The sequence below is a fragment of the Puma concolor genome, chromosome E3 (genome assembly GCF_028749965.1).
Source record: "Puma concolor isolate L17-30 chromosome E3, mPumCon1.1.hap2, whole genome shotgun sequence".
Classification (NCBI taxonomy): domain Eukaryota; kingdom Metazoa; phylum Chordata; class Mammalia; order Carnivora; family Felidae; genus Puma; species Puma concolor.
The window spans coordinates 40,806,594-40,824,679 of NC_141682.1; the positions used below are offsets into that span (position 1 = coordinate 40,806,594).

Here is an 18,086-nt window from a genome sequence, read left to right on the forward strand (position 1 = left end):
CCGGGCAGGCGTGCTGCCACAGGGAAACCTGCCAGGACAGTGGCCCCAGACCCCGAGGCTGCCGCTGCCACGGCAACATCACAAGTGGCAGATTTTCACATTTTATTGTAAAGCAACAAAAAACTATTTACACTCCCACATCCCCTCTGAACACCTGAATTCTGTGTTCTTTCTTCTCTGGGTCCTCGCCCCTACCCAGCCCAGCCCCCAGGACCCTGCAGGCGGCCACGCTAGACAATGACCGTCTGCACCTCGAGCTGGCCCTCCGGTGAGGCGATGACCAGCTCGCCTGCATGCTCTAGGATTTCAATGTCCTCCGACGAAACCATGGTCACGGTGGCCTGCTCGGCGCCATTTGCACCCGCACGGGCCGTGAGCACGGTGCCCTCGCTGATGGCCGAGGCCAGCGTCATGGCCACCTGTTCTGTCAGGCTCTCAGGGGTGGCGATGGTGATGGTGTCGGCGGCAGCCGCCTCTGGGCCCAGCCCCGCCTCCTGGTCCATAGTCACATTCTGCACGATGATCTGGTGCCCGGCGCTGGCCTGGTGCACGATCTGCTGTACCACCTTCATGATGTGGCTGTCCACCTGTGGGGGGCTCACCGCTCAGCTCGCGCTGCGGAGGGGCGGGGACGGGGGCCCACACCACCCTCCTCGGCCCTCCCCCAGCCCCTCACCTCTGTCTGGGCGCCCTCAATGATCTCCGCGGCTTCGCTAGCCTCCGCGTCGTCCGCAGCAGCCTGGACACGGGTCAGAGGTCAGCCGACCCCAGGGGAGGCTCCCCCACGCCACCGTCCCACCCCGCCCCTGCCGCACCCACCTCAATGATGTACTCCTGGGTGTCGGCCACGACAGAAGAGAACTCAACCAGCACGGCGTGCGGGTCCTCAGCGAGGACTGCGGCGGCGGCCGCGGGGCTCTCCTCGGCCACCAGCAGCTCCTCCACCTCCAGCAGGCAGCCGCCTGGGGCGGGGGCGGGGGGGGCTTGGTCAGCACGCCGGGCACCCCTCCCCGCCCTCGCCCCCCACCGCGCCGGGCCCTGACCTTTGGTGCGCAGGTGCCGGTTGAGGGTGCCGTGCTCGGCGAAGCCCCGGCCACAGCGGTAGCACTTGAAGGGCTTCTCGCCCGTGTGGTGCCGCACGTGCCGCACCAGGGAGCCCTTCTCCCGGAAGCCACGGCTACAGAACGGGCACACGTGCGGCTTCTCCTCCAGGTGCGTCCGGAAGTGCACCTGCTGGGCGTTCTGTGGACCCGCACCGTCAGTGCCGGCCTGGCCTCGGCCTCTGGGCCAGGCCGGAGGGGCTGGGGGAGGGGCTGTGTGGTCAAGAGGCAGGGACGGGACAGGGATCTGGCCCAGGAGAGGGGAGCCCTTGGGTCAGGGGTCAGGGCCCGAGCACCCACCTTGGTCTTGTAGCACTTGCCACACTCAGGACACGGATAGGGCCGCTCATCTGAGTGGACACGCCGGTGGCCGCGGACATGTGCGATGGTCTTGTAGAGCTTCCCGCAGTCTCCGCAGCGGAAACGTCGCTCGTGCACGTGAACCTCCTGGTGCTTCTTGAGCAGGTAGGCCTTGGGGAAGGCCTTGCCACACTGCACGCATGTGAACGGCCTTGGCCCTGGGGCCGCACGGGATGTCAGGCCGGGCCGCCACCCAAGGGCCCCAAACACACATCCTGGCTGGCTGCCAGGTGCCCCCCACTCCTGCCACCCACCTGCGTGGCCCCTTTTGTGGGCCTCCAGGGTGGCCGCCGTCGGGAAGGTCTCACTGCATTGAGGGCACGGGTGGGTCCTAGGCACGGCTGAGGGCCCGCTGGCCACCTGCTGGCGGGCGGGGGGAGGTGTCCCAGCATGCCTCCAGCACCCACTGCGGGCTGGACCCCAGCAGCACCAAAAACAGAGCCGTGGCACCCCCCACACCGGCAAGCTCCATCATGAGCCCAGGGAAGGCAGTAAATGGGGGAAAATCACTGCAGAAAGTGGCTCAATGTTTCCACCCCAGGGAACACAGCAAGGACGGCTCCAGGGCCAGGGTCGTGACCCTGTACCCAAGGTCTGACCCCCAAAGGAGCTCGCCAGCGGCGCAGGCACCTACTGTCTCCACTGGCTCCACCTCCAGCAGCGGCAGCTCCGGGGGACCATCTCCCAGGGGCTGGGGACTGGGCGCCGCAGGAGGGGCTTGCTCCAGGGCCCCCTCTTCTCCAGTGACACGCTCAAGGACAATGCCGGAGTTCTGCATGGCCTGGTGCAGCAGGTTCTCACGGCCACCCTCACCGGAACAGGGAAGCTCCTCGGAGCCGGGGGGCTGTGGGCAGGCAGACGGAGGGCAGCTGGTCAGGCAGAGACACTCGGTACCCACTTGCACGCACTACACGGAGCAGAGCCAAGGGGCCCCAGGGGCACTGTGCATACGTCTTGGGGAGCCCCACAGCCCATTCCACCTCACCTCCAGCTCCCTGTCCCTCACCCCTCCCTGCCCTCTGGCATGCCATTGGTCTCCTGTCTCCCCTGCAACTGCACTGAGCACCAGGAAGGCAGGCCAGCTTGGTCCCATTCCCGCTGGAGCCAGTGACCGGCACAGAGCCCGGCACTGAGCGGACAGAGGCCAGCCCCTGACCTGCCCGCACCTCTGGGGCCAGGGCTTTCATGCCCAAGGGAAGTTCTTGCATCTGGACATGGACTTCGTGGATGACAGTGCCCTTGGCGTCTGTCACCAGGTGAATCACAGGCGATGTCTCCATAGGTTCGCCCGTCACCGATGATGATGTAACGGTCCCCATGGTGGAGGCGCCAGATCCTTTAAGGCAGAACCAGGAGAGTCCCTGAAGAGACCGCTGACCAGGGCAGCACCCAGGCCCGGGCCAGGGCGGGGAGCCCCTACCTCGCGGACCTGCAGGCGTGTCCTCTTTGCCCACAAGCACGTCCTTGCTCGTGCTGAAGCGAATCTTTTCGGTGCACGGGGTCAGAGACTTGAGGTGCCGGGTCAGCGCACCCGACTCCCGGAAGCTCTTCCCGCACTTGGCGCACTTATAGGGGCGCTCGTCTACAGAGAGGGCAGGGTCAGCCCCGGGGCCAAGGGGCAGGCAGGCCCCCAGCCACAGCCTCACGTTCCCCCCAGAGGCAGGGGCCACAAGGCCGGCTCACGGCCCCCTCCCGGCTCACCCGTGTGCCGCCGGTGGTGCCGGATGAGCGAACCCTTGGTCCGGAAGGACGCCCCGCACAGCTTGCACTCGTGGTCCTTGCGGCTGCTATGGGTGACCATGTGGGCCTTGAGGATGCTGCCCTGGGGGAGAGCGGGGAAGCAGGGCTCAGGCACCTCCCCGGCGGAAGGGGGAGGGAGGCCTGGCCCCACCTGCCGGCGGGGCCCCGAGCACGCAGCCCCCGGCCTCACCGTCTTGAAGGTCTTGTGGCACAGCGCGCACACGTATCGGCCGTCCTTGTTCACCAGCAGCTTGACCTGGGCCTGCTCGCCCTCCCCGGGAAGGCCCGGGCCCTGACGGCTGGGGCTCCCTGGGGCTTCCGCCATCTCGTTGTCCCCCGGCTCTGCCTCGGCGGCCACAATGACCTCTTTGATGTGTCCACCGCCTGAGGAGAAGAGGGTCAGCCTGAGCCTCGAGACTCTGCGGGCCCTGCCACCTCCTTTGATCCCTGCCTGGGGACGTTGCTAGGACACGGTGGAGCTGTCCTGACCGCCCTCCAGCTCCAGGGCCTAGTATCTGCTCCCTGAGCTGGAGGCCGCCCAGAGGAGCTCCAGGACCCCAGAATGTGCCCAGTGGGGAGACCCACCATGAGCACCGGTGCCCCCTCCTAAGCCAAGGAGCGCAGGACCGGATGTGCGCAGGGGTCCTGCCCCCTCTGAGGACAACTGAGTGCCAGCACAGAGACGGTGGATGGCCCGGCCCCGCTCACTGCACCGGCTCCCACTGTCAGGTAAGAAAGATGCCTCGGGGGGCGGGGGGGCGGTCACGCACTGTGTCTTGAGGCAGGCAGGCTGGGGACCCTCCCGGGAGAGTGAGTGCTCCCGAGAAACCTGGAGCTGCCTGAGGAAGGAGGCCTGGCCTTGGCACCTCTCACGGGTGATGAAAAGGTATGACAACGTGCCACGCTAAGCTGTAAACACGCTTCATAATTTCCGCTCATAAAAACGACACGTGGGAAGCGGCTGTAAAGCCACTTCTTAGGAACCATCTCAATCAGTCAGACATAGTGTGTTGACAAGCCATTCTCACACAGAATGCAAGCACCGTGACTCAGACAATTAAGGCCATCTCTCGCCCATGCCCTGGCTTATGCGCTGGGTGCTCTATCTTTGCTCCGCCCCAGAAGCAAACCTCTGGAAGGCCAGGGACCTCTGCCAGGCGAGGACTTGGGGTAGAGCGTGGCATGACACAGCAGGCGGACGGCTCAAGGAAGTGAGAACAGGGCTGCCCTGAGTCCAGAGATGAAAAGCAAGTTTGTTTCCAGCCAAGAGGCAGGAGGGCCGGGAAGAGGTATCTGGCCCCCCACACAGCCCCTGCCGACTGTGGACCCTGGCCCCCCGATCCTGGGAAGCCAGCAACTGGCAGTTTAGGACTCTAGCCAACCCTGGAGCGATGAGTAGCAGACTCCTAGCAGGCATGTGGTGCACCCAAGATGCCTGCAAAGGGGGAAACTCCCAAGGGGACAGAGAGGCAGGAGGTACCCAGAGGGGAGCCCTCAGAGCACAGGGACGAGCCACCGAGCAGCAGGTGTGGGCCAGCTGGAGGTCAGGGGGGCGGGAAGGGGCCTGGCTAGAGGTGCCACCCAACCCCAGGGGATTTGTTTTCCCATATGACACCATCCAGGGCCAGAGCACGGCCCCACCCCCCCACATGACAACATTCCTATCCAGAATGGCAACAGGTGAATGGGTGAATGTCCCTGTCCGCAGGAATGTCAGGCAGGGGAAGGGACAGCGTGGAGACAAGGACGGATGTCCGGCTGCCTCCCTGAGGTGGGTCCGTGGCAGAAAGGCCTACTCTGCGGCTCCCCTCCCGAGGTCTCCACCCCTCTTCCTGCCCCATCTGGTCCCAAGGGCTTCCCAAGGCCAAGGTGTACCTGTCACCCAAACCCACATCCTGTGCAACCGCCCACTCAGGCACCTGCCAAGACTCCTGCCCAGCAGACCCCTAGATAACAACCCTTCCTTCCAAGCTGGGCAGCAGGCTGCACCCTCCTGTCCGGCTGCCCTTTGAAGGCTCCCCCTTCCCCAGACCTATCAACTCCCCCCTCTCCCACTGCACACCAGCAAGGCACTTGAACTTAAAAAGAGCCATCAAGGAGGCTGACTGGGCACTATACGCTCATAAAAGCCAGGTGAGAATCAGGGCAGGAGTTGCCACCCCCACGGGGGTGGGGGGACAGCCAAGGTCAGACAGCAGGTCTGGACAGGGCTGGAGCCACCAGTGCATCCTGTGCATACCCCAACCTGACCCATCAGAGTGGACTGTGGGGTGGGGAGCAGGAACTGGGGTTGGCAGAAAAATGGGGAAGATTCCAGAAGGACCAGGGAAGGACCAGGGAAGCAGCAGGAGCAAGCAGCCAGCTCGTGACTGTGCACAAAGTGAGGACTCCCTGAGCGCAGGCCACACGCCTCCCCTCTCCTGGCGGGCAGGGCTTGGTGCCCAGTGCTCACTCTGGAGGGCGTCGGCCCTCCTCAGCCAGGCTTTGCTCTCAGGAGAGCAGAGGGTCACAGCAGCAAGGGTCCCTCGCCTCCAGCCCTAACCACAAACAGCTGTGCTGAGAGCCACACATGGACAGACACTGGGAGACCGCGCCGGCTTACCCACGATGTCGGGGGCGTGGCTGATGTCTGTCGTTAATGCGGCCGTCTCCACCACGATGTGGGCCACCGTGATGGGCTCCTCCGGGCCGGCCACCGCTGGCACCACCTGCCGTGGGGGGACAGGGGACAGAAAGGATTCTCCTGCAGGGCTCCAGAGTTCCCTTGGCTTGGAGAGGGAAGGCTTGGGTTTATCTCCACATGGGAAGGCTGCGGTGGGACCTGTCATCTCCCCCGACATCTCTCCCACCCTAGTCCCTCCAACCCAGGCCTAAGGGGTCAGCCCCGTCACTCAAACGCCCCTCGCCACCATGGGCCGGATGCAGAGCAGCGAGCACCCTTGCAGAGGGCTCCCGGGAGAAGTGACCGGCAGTTCCAGCCCGAAGCCCAGTTGGCTGTGCAGGGATGAAGGTCAGCACCCTCACCCACCAGCCCCAGCCAAGCTATCAAGCGACGTGGGTCCAGGGGCCTTCCTAGAGGAAAGGGCACCACCGGGAGGGGCCAGGAAAGAGCACAGGGTCTGAGGGAGATGGCTGTAGTCCCACCGTCCTCTGGGCCATTCCCTGTGACTAGCTGAGGCGGCTGACATCTCCCAGAGCCTCCTTTCCCAATGCCATCCGACGAGGGGCCCGAGAACACCACCGTGCAAAGGTGCTGGGGACCTTCAGAGGCCTGGGTGCGTACAGCCCGAGCACGTGCAGCATGACAACCTTGGCCATGTTTATGACAAAGTGGCAGGACTCCCAGAGCCACCCTTTGCAGGATCCCGAGAAACCATGTGTCAGGGGTGCCTGGGCGCTCAGGTGGTTGAGCATCTGACTCTTGTTTCGGCTCAACTCATGATCTCACAGTTTGTGAGTTCAAGCCCCACGTCAGGCTCTGTGCTGACAGTGCGGAGCCTGCTTGGGATATTCTCTCTCTCTCTCTCTCTTCCTCCCCCAGCCTCTGTCTGTCAAAATAAATAAATAAATTTTAAAAAGGAAAAGAAAAAGAAACCGTGCGTACAGGGCAGGAGAGAAGCCAAAAGAACAAAAGCCACCATGACAGCCCTGAGCCACTGAGCCAGGACAGACCCTGAGGCTCTAAGAAAGGAGGGATGTCAATTGTGCAGGCTTCAGCCAGAGGCTGCTGGGAAGGCAGGGCCATCCCAGGCCATCCAGGAAACCAGGAACACTGCCAAGCTCTTAGGGACAGGGCCCAGGCTCCCTCACCCATGACCAGATGCCTGTCCTCTGTCCACCCCCGTGCCACAGGGAACCGGCTGCACAGGTCTGTCAGGGCACGCACACACCCCTTCCCAGACACCAGGTGAGCCCAAGGAGGAGGGCGCACATGTGCGTGGATGTGTGGTGGCAGGTGGAGAGGGCTCACCTCCTGGCCCAGCAGCACAGAAGCAGCAGGGGCGGCAGGCAGGGCCTCCTGAGGGGCCCGCTGGCAGACTTTCTGGAGTTTGTGCTGAACAAAGTCTTCCAAGGCAGTGAACTCGGCCTGGCAGCGGCCACATCTGTGCACATCGTCCTCATCTGCAACAAGCCTGTGCTCAGTGGGGCCTGGGAGGGCCTTCAGCCCCAGGCCAAACCCACCGAAGGGTGCCATCGGACCACAGGCACCTTCCAGCCTCTGGTGACCTGCGGGAGAGATGCCCACCCCAGGGAGAACAGCATCCAGCAGGTGGGGGCCCCAACCTGAGAGTTAGACTGCAGAGATCCAGTGAGGCTGCCGTGCCCAAAGCCCCCACTTCAGAGATGAGGGGACAGAGCCCCAGGGAGCAGCTAAGAGGTGGAGGGATTCACCCAAGCCGGTTTGGGGACAGTGGAGGACCAGAGTTTAAGACTGCTTCATCGGCTCCGAACGGGCAGGAGCTCCCTCTTCTGGAGAAGACACTCAGGGTGGAACTTCCCAGAGAGGCTCCACACCCCAGGCTCAAGTCCCTCACCATGTAGGCTGACCATGCCTGCCCCAGGTCCTACAGCAGGCACTTCCCACTCACTGAGCCCCTCCTGGGTGCCAGGCACCTCACTGGGGATGTCCCCAAATCCAGACAGCGCCCTGGGGAAATAAGGATGACTATTCTCATTCCAGGAAAATGACCTGAGATTCAAGACCACCCAGCTGGTGAGTGTTCGAGCCAGAATCTGAACCTGAGGGTCTACTCCAGATGCCCCGCTATATGCACAAAGGGATGGGAGGATGTTCCTTGTGCTTCTATAAAAGTCTGCCAGTTCCCACCACCTCACATCCGGTCCCACATCAAGGTCAAACCCAGGCCTGGCACACGGAAGGATCCCAGTCCATGTCTTTTGACTCAGTGAGCAAACAAAGGCCCACACCACAACCATGACGGGCCCACACAAGACCACCTGCCAGAGGGCGATCCCCTCCAGATGGTTCGCAGTCACAAGCGAAGCACTGACGTGCCCACCACCCTTTTAACCTTCCCCCCTTGCTCTCCAAGTCTGACTCGCTGTTGCCAGCGAAGGAACACCCACCACAGAAGGGGACACACTCCGCCCCGTGTAACAGTGACAAGGCTGGGGGCAAGCACAGCAGGGCCCAGCAACCTCCAAAGAGATCCCTCTCCAGGCTGGCACTGCCCCTAGTGGTACTGCCCCTCCCCCAGCTGGAATAAGAAGGAGCAAGAAAAAACCATGCGCTGAGAATAGGAGTTCTGCGGAGACGGGGGCCACTACCCCAATATCGCTAGCCAGCCCCCCTCCTGTCTGGCCCAGTCTATAGCCTCATGAGACAAGCTCGGAGGAGAGAGACCCAACTTCTGTCTGCACAAGCTGTCAGGGCGCCCGGTCGTCCGCTCTGCCCTCAGCCAGTTGCCACCGGCTCCGTCTTCCTTCTCACCGGGGTCCGGGGAGGCAGCGCAGCCCAGAAGGTAGGGGAGTCGGTTGAGGAGTCACACAGCCCTGGCATCCAGTCCAGTCCTTGCTACTTACTAGCTGGGTGACCTGGTCACCTTCACACCTTTGAACCCCAATTTCCCGCATCCACAAAATGGGAATGAATCACAACAACAACAACAACAACAACAACAACAACAACAACAACAACAGGAGCGTCCAGGGTTGGTTTGAGGACAAAAACGCTGATGCCGGGTAAGTGCTTAACACGTTTTTAGCAGCAGCAGCAGCGGCGGCGGCAGCAGCATCCCCTGCCCAGGACCAAACAGCCAGAACGTGGCGAAAGTGGCAGGTGTGGGATGGAGCCCGCAGGCCGGATGCAGGGCACCGGCTCTCCACCACTGGGCTCTGCTGCCTCCCCGAGGGGCAGCCGGGGGCCTGGGGGGGAGGCCCCGCCCCACCGCACCCCCAGCCTCCAGCCCCACCCCAGCGAGGGCTCTAGAAACCCGTCAGGTGCATTGGGAGGGGGCCCAGAGGAGGGCGGGGCCTTGCCCAGACAGGGAGGCGAAGAGGCGCCTGACCGCCGGCCTGAGGGCCAAGGCCGCCAGTGGAGGCGACGGCAGAGGTCTACACACGAGCAACCCCACAGCCTTGGGCACCTGTGAGTACCCGCAAGTGGGCACCGAGGCCCACGGGGTGATGGGCGTCCCACAGGAGAGGCCCGAGGGTCTGAGGAAGCCGGGGAGCGCGTGGAGGGCCATGCAGGACCCCTTGGGGACCCGTGAGGTCCGCAAGGAACCGGGGTCTGGGACGGTCGGTCGCGTCCACAGCTTAGGCCCTCGGAGCCGCCTCCAACCAGGACTGAGCCGTCCCCACCCCGGCCGCGCCCGACCCTGTCAGGCCCCGTCAGGCCCTGTTACCTTCTTCGCTAAAGGGCGCCGGGAGGCCGAGGAACCCGCCAGGAGCCAAGGCCGCCGCCGCCGCCGCGACCCCGCCCTCGCCCGCCTCCCGCCCGGCTTCGGCCCGGGCTTCTGCCGTATGCGCGGCCGTCACCCGCGCTGCCATCGCGCCCTCCATGTCGCAACGCGCCGCAGGAAGATGGCGGATTTACGACCGTGTCGTCATAACAACGGGCCGCGCTGAGGCGAGCGAGAGAAAACGACGAGAGGAGGCCGACGGGGCGGAGCCAGGTGGGTTTGACAGACAGGCAGCGGGGCGGAGCCTAGGAAGAGAGGCCTAGAATCTCAGAGGCGGGGCCAGACTCCCGGAGAGAAGGCAGGGGGAGGGGCTGCTCGGGGGCGTGGTTACGCTGGAGCGGACTGACTGGCAGGCGGAGGGGCGGGGACAGAGGCGGGCCCGAGGGGCGGGGCTGGGTGAGGCGGGGGCGTGGCCATGCCGGAGGGGCGAAGGGCTTGGTTCCCCGAGCGGCCCCGGAAGCTTCAGGAAAGGTTGAAGCAGACGTTCTGAGCCGGTGGTGCAGCCGCGGGCGCCCCGCCGGCGAGACACTGCCCCACCCCAGCTCCGGCGGGTGGTGTGGTGCGCGGGTAGTGCGGTGCTCGTCGCCCCAGCCCCACCCCCTCGGGTCAGAGCCTCCCTTGTCGCCACGGTCGCCGGGAGGCACCCGATTTGGGTTTGGCTCACGGGTAGCTTCGCTAAGCCTTTTATACTTACGCGTATTTTTTAAATTGTAATAAATATACATAAGACTTGCCTTTAATGGCATTTAGTGCATTCACAACGTGCACACAATGTGCATCACCACCGCCAAGTTCCAGAACATTGTCGTCATTCCAAGAGGAAACCTAACCCCTTAGCACTCACTCCCCATTCTCCCCTACTCCCAGCCCCTGGCAACTACTTTCACTCTGTAAGGATTTGCCTTTTCTGGATATTCTCAAATAAATGGAATTACACATGTGGTCTTGTACATCTGGCTTGTTTTGCTTAGCATAACGTTTCCCCGATTCATCCGTACTGGAAGCACGTCACTACATTTCTTTTTATAGGCTGAATAATATTACATCTCTAGGAAAGACCACAATTTATTTAGTCTTCGCATTCGGTTGGGTTGTTCCCACCTTTTCCACTATTATGAATAGTGCTGCCATGAACACACATGTACAAATTCCTTTTATTCTTTTCAGGTGATATTTAATTAGCTCTATGAAGCTAAGCACTTTACAGGATTTTCTCATTTAAGTACCAATCGCCCCCATTTTGAAGATGAAGAAACTGAGGCACAGTACTGATAGGACGCTTGCCCAAGGGCGGACTGGAGACGGAAGTCTGCACAGAGCCATGGGCTGGAAACCCACAGGATGTGCTCTCTCCCACATCAGTTATCTTCTGTGGCCCAGCCCTGTGCTGAATCCCAGAGACTCAGATGAATCAGAACTGGTCTCCTCCAGGAAGGCTAATCTCTAGAAAAGACCAAGCAGAGACTCAAGGGACGGGGCAGAGAGTAGACTGTTCTGCCCTGGCAAGGACACCAAGCAGAGACTGTCTCCATGCTGGGGCTGCCCAGCTGGGCCCCCGAGGACCCTTGGCCTGGCAGAAGCCGGCCTGTGTGAAGCACAGGTCAGACGGTCAGAGGTCAGACTGGGGTAACGATGAGGTTGCTTTCTGCATGAGGCTTGCTCGCCAATGCAGGGGGATAGGCAGACGGTGTGAAAGCATTTCAAAAGGATCCCTCTGACTGCTGTGCGGATAAAAGGACCTCAGGGCCCATAGAGGCAAGAAGATCCCAGACGGATGGTCTCTGAGAGGGACAAACCGGAGGAAGACCGGGGGCTGGGGGGAGCTTGTGGAGGGGGCTTCTGGGAAGGGAGGACCAGGAAGACACCTCACTTAAGGATGTGCTGAAGAGTAATGGTGAAGCCAGCATCAGAGAGAGAGAGAGGAAGCCCCAGAGGAATGGGATAGGGCAGGGTCTCAAAGGCAGAGGACACCCTGAGTGTGGGTGGACACGAGGAGGAGCCGGCCCAGGGGAGACAGAGAGCCTGCCTGCCGCGTGCTCCAGAACCGTGTCCAGAGCGGACCAACGCTCCTGCCTGGTGGCTCCCTGGGAGTCAGGAAAGGGCATCCTGCACCAGTGAGTCCCAGGTCCTGCGTTACGAGAGCCCAGGCAGGCCAGCGGGTACAGGGGCAGACAGGCCTAAGGTCACTGAAAGGCAGAGTGGCCAGAGAAAGACAGGAAAACCGGAGTCCCCACCCCCCCAAACAGCCTCCTCCCCGACCCAGCCCTCCGCGGCACGGGCTCCAGCGGCACCCTGTGTGTTTTTAGAGTCAGTGCTGTGCTGACCTGCCGTGGCCAGAGCCACGGAGACTCCATCACCCTTTATGAGGACTGCTCAACCTCTGTTCTTTGATGGACTTATTGAACCAATCCCATGCTGAAGAATATTTAGATTGCTTCCGAATTTTTTTTGTGTGCCACTTGAGTCCTTTTGAAATGACTCCCTTTTTTACTTAGCTCATTGGAAGCAATACCATCTGCGAAAACAGGTTCAATGGCTACTTGCATTTTCTAATACAACTTTTTTCATGTTTGCTTATTTATTTTGAGAGAGAGAGAGAGAGAGTGAGCATGCAAGCAGGGGAGGGGCAGAGAGAGAGGGAGAGAGAGAGAATCCCGAGCAGGCTCCTCACTGTCAGCGCAGAACCCAACGTGGGGCTCGATCCCACGAACCACGGGACCATGACCTGAGCTGACATCAAGAGTCAGACCCGGCCTGCTGAGCCACCCGGGCACCCCCATTAGTTCCTAATACAATTTAAATCCATGCAAGGCTGTTAAAATTAAATAGCGTCTGGTGTCTGTCCTTGCACCATCTAAATCCGTGCCCCATATAGCCTGCAGGGGGGGCTTCCTCACTTTGGGGAACCCTGGCGCCATCCATTCGCAGGTATACACCGAACGTCTACTGTGTGTCGGGAGCACATCATGACCATGATGCACTCCTCCCCCATCTATACAGGGCACCTCACTCAAGGTCAGCCCCCCTGCCATAAAGTGCACTGTCCCTTCCAGCCTCCTGCAGGACCATGACCACAACCACCTCCCCTCTCGACACTGGCCGCCCCACCTTTCCCACCGTGCCGGCTCAGTCCCTACAACCCACAGGACGTGTCAAACCAATCAGGTATGGCAGAGCTCCACTTTGGAGTCAACTGAGTTTAATCCCAACCCTACCTCGTCCAGCCAGTGACTCTCTCTGGCTGTTTCCTCATCCACGAATGGGGACACTAATAGCCTCTGCCTCTTAGGGCTGTAATGCAGGTGAGGAGCAGGGCTCAGTGCCTAGATGCTTACCAGTGCCCAGGAGACCAAGGCACCCGGGCAGGTATTGCACACGCTGGCCCATGGCTGGACAGCAACAGCACTGGCCAGTGTACCATATACCCTGGATGCTTCTGGGTGAAAGCAGGATTTCTGATCTTCTGTCAAATCCGGCTCTTCCCTGCGTCAGCTCCACCACCAAAACTAAGTGGGAAGACACAGGGAGGAAGGTGCTCCCCTTGTGGGCAGTGGGTGCACCAGGCAGGAACACTTTGCATGCCCTGCCTTTGTGGGCCACGGCCCCTCCAATCTCCTCCAGGGGTTCCCGGGCCAACAGAGACCAGCAGAAACGAGCCATGTATAAAAAAACAGGGCCCTAAGGGAACTGAGATCACTGGTTTTACCTCATGGGTTTGGGGGTGGGAGTGGGTCCAGAGCAGACTTTATGGAGACCTGGGGCCCAAGAGAGGAGCAGGAGTTTGACACTCTGGGAGCTGGGGGTCTGGGGCACCTGTCACAGGGTAGGCTTTCAAGAAACCGGGCCCTTTGTAATTCTGCTCCCTGGCCCTACTGGAAGTAATAACAATAAACATACACCTACCTGTGAACTTGCAGTTCCAATCGCAATTATATTTCACCCAAGAGAAATGAGTGCCTGGGTCCACAAATGAGTGTGTAGGAACCAGAATGTTCACAGAAGTATTATTTACAATGCTCCCAAACAACCCAATGTCCACCTACTGGAGAACAGACCGACGGATGTATTCTTACAAGGGCTCACATGGCAATTAAAACAACAGAAAAGGATGGATTTCCCAGACACTGTGTCGATCCATAGAAGCGAGACTCATGGCAAGTCTGTGAGACCATCTGGAACAGGCAGAGGAGGCTATCACTCATTCCATGGTGACAGAAGTCGGAAAAGTGGTTGGGGGAGGGGTATCCGCTATTGACTGGCTGAGGGACTGTGAGGGAACTTTCTGGAACGAGGGAAATATTCTCTGGCTTGATGTGGGTTGTGTTCACACAGGCGTATAGGTATGTAAAATTCCATCAAGCTGCACACTTAAGATCGATGCACTTTTACTGTGTATGAGGCCTCAATAAAAGTTAACAATGATACCAAATAAGATGATGGTAAGTGCTGTGTTGTACGCAGTGTCTTCTTAACCCCTAAGCCTGCCGCCTTGTAATAACTCGTTCGCATGACCACTAAGGCAATCCCGCCGCCTTATAATAAATAACCCGTTCACAGTACCACTAAGGCACAGGGAGAGCGTTTAAAAAAAAATTTTTTTTTTTCTTACACTTATTCATTTTTGAGAGAGCACAAGCGGGGAGGGGGCAGAGAGAGAGGGAGACACAGAATCCGAGGCAGGCTCCAGGCTCTGAGCTGTCAGCACAGAGCCCCACGCGGGGCTCGAACTCACCAACCCCGAAATCATGACTCGACCCAAAGTCGGACGCTTAACCGACTGAGCCACCCAGGCGCCCCTTAGGGAGAGCGTTTTTGCAAAGGACCGGATATGGGAACGCGAGGCCTGCCGGGACGGAGCCCCGGGCTGCACTCGGCACTCAGCCGTAATCGGCTCACGCGCTAACACCGTGTCCGTCCGCAGCGTGCCCAGGGCGGAGGGCAAGGCCCGGCGCCGCCCAGGAAAGGTGCAGGCGTGACGCCGACCCCAAGGCGGACCTCTCCGCCCGCCACAACGCCCCGCCGCGCTCCTGCCGCGGAGAAGCCAGCCAATCGGCAGCCGGCCCGGCCCGGGGTCACTCGATTAAGGGCCTCCGTCACCTAGGCTGACCACGCGGCGCCAATGGGCGAGCTGCCCTGCGGCCGCCAATGAGCTGCGGCCTTACGTCCAGCGCCGGCTCTGGGCTCCTCCGCAGCGTTTCCGCAGTGAACGCTCCTCTCCGAATGCCGGTTGGCTCCCTTCCAGCCAATCACCGGGGAGCCTCGGACTCAATAGCCAATGGCCGCCCGCCTCCCAGTGCCGGGCCGCGACGGTTGGCGCTGAGTTCCCGCAGCCCGCGGGAGGCGGGGGCGGATTGGCGCAGGTGGCGTCCAATGGGCGGCGCGCGCGAGGAGCGGGGCCAATGAGCGCGCCGGGGGCGGGGCGGGAGCTGCGGCGGGCGGCTGCAAGGAGCGGCCGGTGGCAGCGGCGGCGGGCGGCCGGTGGCGGCGGCGAGCGGCCATGGCGGCGGTGGCGGAGGCCGGCGGTGACGACGCCCGCTGCGTGCGGCTGAGCGCCGAGCGGGCCCAGGCGCTGCTGGCCGACGTGGACACGCTGCTGTTCGACTGCGACGGCGTGCTGTGGCGCGGCGAGACGGCCGTGCCCGGCGCGCCCGAGGCCCTGTCGGCGCTGCGGGCCAGCGGCAAGCGCCTCGGCTTCATCACCAACAACAGCAGCAAGACCCGCGAGGCCTACGCCGAGAAGCTGCGGCGCCTGGGCTTCGGCGGCCCGGCGGGGCCCGGCGCCGGCCTCGAGGTCTTCGGCACGGCCTACTGCACCGCGCTCTACCTGCGCCAGCGCCTGGCGGGCGCACCGGCCGCTAAGGCCTACGTGCTGGGCAGCGAGGCCCTGGCCGCCGAGCTGAAGGCCGTGGGCGTCTCCTGCGTGGGCGTGGGGCCCGAGCCGCTGCTGGGCGACAGCCCCGGGGCCTGGCTGGACGCGCCTCTCGATCCGGATGTGCGCGCGGTCGTGGTGGGCTTCGACCCGCACTTCAGCTACATGAAGCTCACCAAGGCGGTGCGCTACCTGCAGCAGCCCGGCTGCCTGCTCGTAGGCACCAACATGGACAACCGGCTCCCGCTCGAGAACGGCCGCTTCATCGCGGGTCCGTGCGGGGCGGGGGCGGCGGGAGGCTCAGGGCGGGCCGCCGGCCGCTCCTGTCCTCTGACCCCGGGTGCTCTCCTCCCCTCCCTCTCCGCCCCGCAGGTACCGGCTGTCTGGTCCGAGCCGTGGAGATGGCCGCCCAGCGCCAGGCCGACATCATAGGGAAACCCAGCCGCTTCATCTTCGACTGCGTGTCCCAGGAGTACGGCATCGACCCAGAGCGCACCGTCATGGTGGGAGATCGCCTGGACACAGACATCCTCCTGGGCGTCACCTGTGGTCTGAAGACCATCCTGACCCTCACCGGCGTTTCCACTCTAGGGGACGTGAAGAGTAATCAGGAAAGTGACTGCATGTCTAAGAAGAAAATGGTTCCTGACTTCTATGTTGACAGCATAGCTGACCTTTTGCCCGCCCTTCAAGGTTAAAGACTTAGTGTCTTTAATCTCCAGAATAAAACAAATTGAAAACCACTTACCCAAATTAATAGGTGGGGCTTAAGCATCCGCTCAGCTAGGTGGCTTCAGAGAGTATACTTGGAGTTAAGTAAAGGCACTAGTTGTTAACCTTGTAAGTAAACGTTTGGGGGGCGATGTTGTTTACAGATGCTTATATTTGAAGATGCACTTTTAAACCTGGAGGGCGTTGTGGGGGTCCTGGGCATCCGGTGCCATTGACAAGGGCAGGCTTAATCTGTCCAGGATTCGGGTCACCTCAGGGTGATTACCCAACCTGCTCATGGGACTGAAGCAGGTCTAGGATGTTCCATGTTTTATTGAAAATTTTATTCAGGGATTGGGCCTCCTATACAGGGTAGAGGGGAGGACGGTCCGGTTATTTTGACTGTTGTGAGGAACTTGTACAGAGCGCCCCAGGGCCTGTCTGTGTGGTCGTCTGCGGATGATCCTGCTCCGGGATCCCGGCTCCTCACCTGCAGGGTGGGAGTGGAGGACAGGGTATGTCCCTGTCCCTGGGCCGCAGGGTGCTGACCTCACCACCACTGCCCCACGCTTCCTTAAAAACCACTCTGATGTCACAATCAAGTGTCTGTTCCGCTTCGGATACCCAGGGCTGCCACACCTCATATGTGGTCACGGAGTTCTGGCAACTGCGTCCTGCTAAGCCTCAGTTTTTTCAAGTGTGCATTTAAATCCAGCTGACTTGAACTGAGCAAAGCGTTGGCTGAGCAGCCGAGAGGGTGTGGATGCCTTTGCTGAACTCTGGGCAGCTGTGCAGAGAGCTCAGAGTAGTGTTGGTACCAAAAATTATTTTTTTACAGTTTTGAACAACTTTTGTCAAACGGTGGAATTGAATCTTAAGTGTGTTAATTAATAGCTGTGCTCTGTCTTGTAGGGAAAAATCCCCTGGAGAAGTCTCCGTGCCCCGCAGCCAGCAGCACGGCTAAAGGCATGTGCTGGCCAAGGAATGCCTGTCGCCCTGGGCGCCCTGTGGGGGAGGGGAGGTGGGGAGGAAAGAGGTGTCCCCAAGAACAGGAAATCCTTTTACGAGGCATCCGATGTCTTCCTGTCCTCCCGCACCCTGTCGGGGTGGGGGTGAGATGCCAGTGGTCCACGAGGCCACTTATGTCGGCTCTGGAGCCCCTCGTGGGAGGCCAGCGGAAGGACTGGCTGGGTCCACCTGCTAGCCAAGGGTTCTTGGCAGCGGGCCCTGGCCTTTTCTGCCTCTTCCCTAAGTTGCTGACCTGATAAGCAGACTGTCCAGCCGTACTTGTAGGGCAGGGCCTGGGAAGCTGTTCCTTTTGGCCGACTCCTTCCTGGTGCCTCTCCCTGTATTCCACTGGCATTTGCCCCCAGTTTCTCTCCTAGCCCCAGAGCCGCTCCTTCACTGAATCTCTTAAGTTCTCATAGCAATAAAGGGTGTCCCAAGCCTGCAGCTCTTCCCAGGGCCGGGGTGGGGTGTCTGGGGTTTGAACTCTGCGGCGGGGCAGCACGAGGGCGGCCAGCACCTGTGAGGTTGGTGGTGCTGACGTTGGCTCTGCGAGGTCGGCTCAAGGTGGGTCTGGATATTGAGCAGGCCTGTCAGGGCGTTGTCACCCACACCAGGAGCACGCGGCAGGTGCGGCAGCCAGCAACACTTCCGCCGGGCAGCGGCCCGGGAGCCCAAGTGCGCCGCATCTCTCTCCCTGTTGCACTGTGTGAACCCAAATCTGTATTAAACTCTCAAACCTGCGCTGACTCTGGCGTTCTTTGCCCGTGTTTTGACAGCAGCCCTCGTGCAGAGGCTGCAGCAGCCTCGCCCAGTGTGGGTGTGGGGGGCTCCAAGGAGGACGTGTTCTGGGATCGCAGTTCCAGAGCCGGGGTG

At 61.2% G+C, this 18,086-nt stretch overlaps 2 protein-coding genes and 1 long non-coding RNA gene across 7 annotated transcripts; 2 read left to right on the top strand and 1 right to left on the bottom strand.

Annotated features, from left to right (window-relative positions):
• Nucleotides 1-87: 87 nt before the first annotated feature.
• Nucleotides 88-9,787, bottom strand: E4F1 (E4F transcription factor 1). Of its 5 annotated transcripts, none has more exons than XM_086691541.1 (14): nucleotides 9,569-9,787; nucleotides 7,171-7,322; nucleotides 5,803-5,908; nucleotides 3,391-3,584; nucleotides 3,162-3,282; nucleotides 2,890-3,042; nucleotides 2,627-2,796; nucleotides 2,095-2,304; nucleotides 1,715-1,820; nucleotides 1,401-1,618; nucleotides 1,044-1,242; nucleotides 820-962; nucleotides 677-739; nucleotides 88-587 (listed from the first exon to the last, which is right to left on the bottom strand). In XM_086691541.1, exons 1-14 carry the CDS (start codon nucleotides 9,723-9,725, stop codon nucleotides 231-233), a joined length of 2,349 nt encoding a protein of 782 aa, XP_086547667.1. In that variant the 5' UTR covers nucleotides 9,726-9,787; the 3' UTR covers nucleotides 88-230. The 5 variants fall into 5 exon arrangements, with proteins under 5 accessions (XP_086547667.1, XP_086547666.1, XP_086547665.1 ...); XM_086691540.1 differs by having other exon boundaries at nucleotides 1,715-1,823; XM_086691539.1 differs by having other exon boundaries at nucleotides 2,881-3,042; nucleotides 9,569-9,786.
• Nucleotides 9,728-12,464, top strand: LOC147573210 (uncharacterized). The gene is made up of 2 exons (XR_015245302.1): nucleotides 9,728-9,838; nucleotides 10,793-12,464. It is a non-coding gene; the product is annotated as an uncharacterized LOC147573210 (long non-coding RNA).
• A 2,585-nt stretch (nucleotides 12,465-15,049) lies between these two features.
• PGP (phosphoglycolate phosphatase) lies at nucleotides 15,050-17,959 on the top strand. Its single transcript, XM_086691551.1, has 2 exons — nucleotides 15,050-15,765; nucleotides 15,867-17,959. The coding sequence occupies exons 1-2, from the start codon at nucleotides 15,123-15,125 to the stop codon at nucleotides 16,190-16,192; spliced, it is 969 nt and encodes a 322-aa protein (XP_086547677.1). The 5' UTR covers nucleotides 15,050-15,122; the 3' UTR covers nucleotides 16,193-17,959.
• The last annotated feature ends 127 nt before the right edge of the window (nucleotides 17,960-18,086 follow it).

Coding starts and splice junctions, on each gene's coding strand:
- E4F1 (XM_025916788.2), bottom strand. CDS start 9,725: ATGGAGGGCGCGATGGCAGCGCGGGTGACGGCCGCGCATACGGCAGAA. Junction 3,043..3,161: donor GCACCACCGGCGGCACACGG/GTGAGCCGGGAG, acceptor CCCTCTCTGTAG/ACGAGCGCCCCTATAAGTGC. Junction 2,305..2,626: donor TGAAAGCCCTGGCCCCAGAG/GTGCGGGCAGGT, acceptor GCCTGCCCACAG/CCCCCCGGCTCCGAGGAGCT.
- PGP (XM_086691551.1), top strand. CDS start 15,123: ATGGCGGCGGTGGCGGAGGCCGGCGGTGACGACGCCCGCTGCGTGCGG. Junction 15,766..15,866: donor GAACGGCCGCTTCATCGCGG/GTCCGTGCGGGG, acceptor TCCGCCCCGCAG/GTACCGGCTGTCTGGTCCGA.